Source organism: Macaca mulatta, chromosome 2 (genome assembly GCF_049350105.2).
Source record: "Macaca mulatta isolate MMU2019108-1 chromosome 2, T2T-MMU8v2.0, whole genome shotgun sequence".
Lineage (NCBI taxonomy): Eukaryota > Metazoa > Chordata > Mammalia > Primates > Cercopithecidae > Macaca > Macaca mulatta.
The window spans coordinates 11,412,340-11,418,339 of record NC_133407.1 but is presented as its reverse complement, the minus strand read 5'-3'; the positions used below and the strand labels follow the sequence as shown (position 1 = coordinate 11,418,339).

The 6,000-nt window shown below is 48.4% G+C and overlaps 1 protein-coding gene across 4 annotated transcripts in view; it reads right to left on the bottom strand.

Moving 5' to 3' along the window:
• Nucleotides 1-1,943: 1,943 nt before the first annotated feature.
• Nucleotides 1,944-6,000, bottom strand: part of MASP1 (MBL associated serine protease 1) — a 72,911-nt gene continuing 68,854 nt past the window's right edge. For all 4 annotated transcript variants that reach the window (XM_077991190.1, XM_077991192.1, XM_077991187.1 and 1 more), the window contains 3 exons: nt 5,707-5,774; nt 3,596-3,695; nt 1,944-2,543 (listed from right to left, as the gene is read on the bottom strand). In XM_077991190.1, the coding sequence (XP_077847316.1) occupies nt 2,353-2,543; nt 3,596-3,695; nt 5,707-5,774 (359 nt within the window). In that variant the 3' untranslated portion in view covers nt 1,944-2,352. The remainder of the gene's footprint in view (nt 2,544-3,595; nt 3,696-5,706; nt 5,775-6,000) is intronic.

Sequence of the window (6,000 nt, the reverse complement as noted above, 5' to 3'; positions counted from 1 at the left end):
AGCACTTGTAGATCACGGGGAAGCCTGGATTCCAGGGCCTATTTAGACATTTTCTCAGGATAAGGATGAAATTGCAATTGGAGGAATAAAAAAATAAGCTGGGTCCAGCCAGAAGTCAGTATTTGTGCACAAATCTTGAGGCCATTTCAAGTCCTGTTTAGAATTCCAACTTCAAGGAGAAAAGCTCTTTTTGGTGTTAGTTCTGATCCCAGAAAATGAGTCTACTGGACATGCGTTTTTGTGGGAGGAGCTGGTATAATACAGGAAATCCTGAGTGGACATTTACTATTGTTCTCCCTCCATCTGGAAGGCCTCCTCCGTCTTACCTGTGGACAAAGCTCCGGTCCAGTCACCTCTTCTGAGAAGCCTTGTTGATTGATATTTCCTCCCCCAAAACCTTCATACCAGAATGGTCTTTCTTTTACCTCCATGACTTTCCAAAACAGCACTTGGCAGGGTTTATTCCGTTACACAGCAGTCACTTACGTATGTTTCATGTCTCCCAATAGGAGCTCCTAGAAGGTATGAATGATACTCTCCTCATCTAGGTAGTTCCCACAGCAGTCAGCACAGCCTGGGCTGTTGGGGTGTGCCCAGGCCGTGCTTGAAATGGGAAGGTATGGTGTCTTGGAATGCCTTGGGGTGATTCCAAAACAGCATTACAGTTCTTTGGCATTGAAAATGGAGTTTCTGCTAGCCTGACAAGTGTCTGATGGAGTTGGGTCCTATTGCCACCTTCCCTTTACAGAATAAACAGCAGGGCACAGAGGTAGAGTGACTTGTTTATAGAACCAGAGGCAGGCTGTGAATTGCTGTCCCTGAGTATTCAGCCTGGGGCTTTACACACACACACACACACACACACACACACACACACACACACACACACATATATATATATTCTCATTCTCCATCATCTTCCTCTTTTTTTTCAAGAGAAGTGGAATTATCCAACAGCTGCATACAGGTCACGAGTTAAAATCCCCCAGGGAAGATCAATTTCTATAAAACAGAAGACAGGAACTTGGAGATTCTGATCCCTTGGAGGGCTTATATCTTGGAGCTCTGGAGGGCATAAGGTCTCTAGAAGTTTCCTGAGAGAGGATGGGAGAGGCATTCTGCTTGGAAAACACTTATGGCCTTGCAAGATTAGGGAGTTCAGGGTAAGTCTCAGGGGTGAGGAGTTGGGGAACAGCTGCTTGGGGTCAGCTGTGGACATAGGAAGGAAGAGTCTAGGGGCCTGGGGTACAAACTCCTAGGGCCCACCTCGTGCAGCCATTTCCCAAGAAGGGAAGGAGGCCAGGGCCCAGAGCAGATGCTCTGCTTAGGAATAAGGAAGGATCCCTTGGCTCGCACTTTGCCTGGCCTATGTCTTTGGGAACCCACCCGTAGTGGAAAGGGGTGGATATTGCGGGAGCAGCAGCAGCATTTTGTCTGCATCAAAGTTCCTTTGAACCCATTGTAATTTTTGCCTTTTGGTTACATTGGCTTTACCTCATCTTATCAGGGGGAAAATGGATTCATTGTATCTTAGATCGTCAGAGCTTGGAGGACCCTCTGAGATGAGGGAAAAGGACTTGTATAGGGTCATACAGGGGGCTAAGGGCAGAGCTAGTTCTAGAACCTGGTGTCTGCCTTTCCAAACCACAATCCCCATGCTCCCTCCTGTCCCTGCTTCTCTCAGGCCCTTCCGCGATCTGGCGTCTAGCGCATGTTCCTAGCTACATTGTTAGGGGACATACCACAGGACTCAGAACCTTGTCTGTTTTAGTTTTTAGGGGTGAGGGCGAAGATTGCTGTTAGGAAAGTTGCACGGTGGCATAGAGCATTTAAGGGTAGATGGAGATGGTCAAGGTTGAGGGGAGAGGTGTGTCACTGATCAACCCTAAGACCCAGGCAGGGGTTTGTAAGAGAGCTTCATTTGCCTGGTAGACACACCGACCTTCTGCTAAGGCACATTTATTGAAAACATAGGGTATGCTATGCACTGTGCTAAGTGCTATGCATCTGTTAATTAATTTTTTCCTCATCAGACTTTTATGAGGTAGGTAAGGTATAGCATTTCCATCTTATGAAGAAATTGAGGTTTGAAGAGATGAAGTCACCTGCCCAGCACTGCAAACTAATAAGTGATACAGCCTGGATTTGGCCTCGTGTTCTGAGCACTCCCCTGCTCTGTCTCTTTAAAGAGAGTGAAAAGCGGGCGAAGATACCCGCTCTATTGCTCAGTAATGGATAGGCTGAAGGAAGAGGGAAGGAAGGGAGGAAAGAAGAAATGGCCGCTTGCATCGGAGGATTGTCCTTTGCTGCTGACTGACCACAACAGGTGGTGCTGGGGCTGAGGGGCCAAATTCAGTTCCTCAGTCTGGTGACCCTCTGGATCCAGTCCTTGTTGTGGTGGATGTAGGAGTACACTCCATAGCGGTCCTTCTTCCCGCAGTCGTCACCCCAGGACACAGTGCCCACCAGGTACCACTGGCCTCTTTCTCTATTCAGGGTCACCATGGGGCCTCCAGAGTCACCCGCACAGGCGTCCTTTCCCCCTAGATGAAAAAGAGACGCAGACGAAGATAAAACGCCCCTTCCCGGCCCAAGTCTCCTTCTCCCACGTCTGGATTGTAGTTCAGAGAATTGGACACTAGAGGGCACAGCAGACCGTTGGACCCAAACCTGGGCTCCGGGCGGTTCTAGGTTAGGCCACATCAAAGCTCAAATGATTCTAGAAAGCCCTGGTTCAGACTTCCTTCCCTCCCTCCCTCCCTCCCTCCTTCCCTCCTTCCCTCCTTCCCTCCTTCCCTCCTTCCCTCCTTCCCTCCTTCCCTCCTTCCCTCCTTCCCTCCTTCCTTCCTTCCTTCCTTCCTTCCTTCCTTCCTTCCTTCCTTCCTTCCTTCCTTCCCTTCTCTCTCTCTCTTTCTTTCTTTCTCTCTCTCTCCCTTCCTTCCTTCCTTCCTTCCTTCCTTCCTTCCTTCCTTCCTTCCTTCCTTCCTTCCTTCCTTCCTTCCTTCCTTCCTCCCTCCCTCCCTCCCTCCCTTCTTTCTTTGCTTTCTTTTCCTTTTTTTCTTTTCTTTTCTTTTTTTTTTTTGAGATAGAGTTTCGCTCCACCCAGACTAGAGTGCAGTGGCATGATCTCAGCTCACAGCAACCTCTGCCTCCTGGGTTCAAGCAATTCTCCAGCCTCAGCTTCCTGAGTAGCTGGGACTACAGGCACCTGCCACCGCGCCCGGCTAATTTTTGTATTTTTAGTAGAGATGGGGTTTTGCCATGTTAGCAAGGCTGGTCTTGAACTCCCGATCTCAGGTGATCCGCCCGCCTCAGCCTCCCAAAGTGCCGGGATTACAGCCAAGAACCATCGCGCCCGGTCAAGGCCTTTCTTAAGGGAAACACTGGACTTGGGAAGGGAATGATGAACATCCTGTAGATATCTTTTCTCCGATGCATCTTCTCCTGTGGAGTCCCTCCTCCCATGCCTTCCTCCAGTCCCCTGCACCCCCACACTGGCAGCCCACCAGGCTGGGAGGCCTCTGTGCTCCCTTGCTGGCTCTGCCCCATTCCCTGGCTGGCAACGCCCCTGTTGTTTGCCAGCCTCTTAACCCACCTTCCTTCTCCCCAGCACAGATCATGTCCCTGGTCACTTTCTTCTTCAGTGGGGCATAAGCCTTCTGGCAGGTGTCGTGGTCAACAATCGGGATTTCAATCTAGAACACAAAGCTGTTATTGGTCTCCACCCCTGGCTGAGAAGCCTCTGCTGTTCTAACACTCCCGAAGCCAGCTCCTCTCCACTCCATACCTGGACGGACCTATGTCTACCTTAGACTTGGTCTAAGAGACTGCCCCGTGCTACAGGTGAAGGAACAACTGAGTGGAGAATCAAGAGGCCCGTGTTCTAGGGCAGTCTCAGCTATGCAGACCTTGGCTGTGTGAACTTGGGCAAGTAATCTGCCCTCTCTGGCACTCAGATTTCTCATCAGTAAGATAGAGATAATAATACTTGCCTAGGAGATGTATTAGTCAATAGGACAATGTATGCATAAATGATGGTCAGTTTTCTTTTCTCTCACCCCTACTGTAGGACCTAGAACATGTGGCTTACTCATTGTTTTTCAGACTCTGAGACTCTGTTTCCTCATCTGAAAAATGGAAGTTGCAGTACTTGATATACTAATCACTGTACAAGGAGGAAAGGCATGAACAAGTGCTTTGTAAACTGCACACGCTGTATACATATTAGTTACTGTGGAGTTATCACTGCTGGCTTTGCAGCAAGCGCTTTCTTATGTTGTCCTCCTTCACCACAGTATGAGCATCTGTCTAGATGCTGGATCCGTATTTTATGCATTTCTCTCTTACATTGCTTGGAGTTTAGTAGATACCCAGAAAAAATATGTATATTTTGCACTGTAGCAAAATTGATACAGAAAAATAAGGCATTGTGGCTATTATTGCCCTTGATCCAGCATGGGGGTAACTGTTGAGTAGATGTCTGGAATAAAAAGAGGAAACATATGATTCTCTTTCAGTCAAATCAAGAACTGAATGGGCCATATTATCTAAATGGACAACTCCTGTTGCCCTTGCTGGGAGGAAGCCAAAGGCCATTCAGATCCCTCTTGGGCCATGGCCTTCCCTGGATAAGGGGAGAGGAAGCCAGGACAAGGTGGTCCTCAGGACAGGTCCTCAGCTCCTCTTGAGCACTGGATTCATCGTTCAGGTATCATTTCAGCATCACTTCCTTTGGGAATGCTTCCCGAACCCCTGAGATGAGATCAGGTTCTCTTTCATATGTTCTGGAGTGTCCTACACTTCTCTTTCTCCACCTTTATCACATCCAGAACTACTTTCTGTCCATCCTACTTGACCATAAGCCCAAGGGGGCCAGGGACCAGATCTATCCTTTTACCCCAGCCAGCTAGTAGCTAGTACAGCATCTGGTACCAAGGAAACACCAAATAGACCCCCAGGAGCTAGTGGATGAAGGGGTGAATGGTTGTTGTAAATCCCAAGTCTTAAAGTATGTCAAAATAATATATGTGGAAGAATTTAGAAACTAGCCATGTCAGTCATAGGCCCCGATGATATCAGAGCCAAGCAGCTCTTTGAGGGCAGCTCGTGTTGCCCCATAACTTTGGAGCTGGAAATAGTATCTTATGGTCTAGAGAGGCAAAATGTCTTGTTTCAGATGACCCAGCAAGTTAGTAGGAGCCAAGACTTGAAACCGTGGTTCCCTACTTTTAGTTCAGTGCTTTTTTGTTTTTTTGTTTTTTTTTTTCCTGAAATGAGTGGAATATGAACTTCTAAGTGTAGGTTCATTACTGTCAGGTTCATTACTGCAAGGACTGTGGTTGCCAAGAGCCTGGCTCATTCTGGCCAATTTGGTGTGCAGTTCTCATGGTGCACAGCTGGATTGCCATCCATAGGGGTGTCTAAACTTGCTGCTTTCTGGGAGAATTTTCATAAGCTCAGCCTTTAATAAGCTACCAGGAAAACTTAACAGTGTTTAGAGGCTAGAGTCCATGACATGTAGAACAAACAAATCAAGCTTTCTGGGGTTCAAAGTCCCATTGAACTGTGGAGGTGGCTCTGGGCTCCTAGTTTCCTTCTCGCCAACCCCCACCCAAGCCTCGAAATTCTGAAGGGAACAATATGGAGCAGGAAGGCCCAGTGCAGAGCTGAGGTGTCACTGTCTGTGGGTTATAAAATGAACTTCACCTCCATCAGGGTCTCTGGGAACCTTTGCAAGAACTGCTTCCCCCAGCCACTGACGATGACCATGGCTCCTGAAGGAGAGAAGATACTGTGAGAACAGAGAGGCTGTCTGCAGGGTGTTTGGAGGGGTGCAGCTTACAGCTCCATCATCCTCTGTCTGGGGAGGAAAGACTGGATTGTTCTTCTCGGAGAAAGGTGGCATGGTGGGGAGGAACGTGTGAAGGGCAGCTGGGCTAGGGGTTACCTGCAGCAGAGCTAGGGGCACTGGTTTCTATGATGTGTTACTGGTTTACTTGT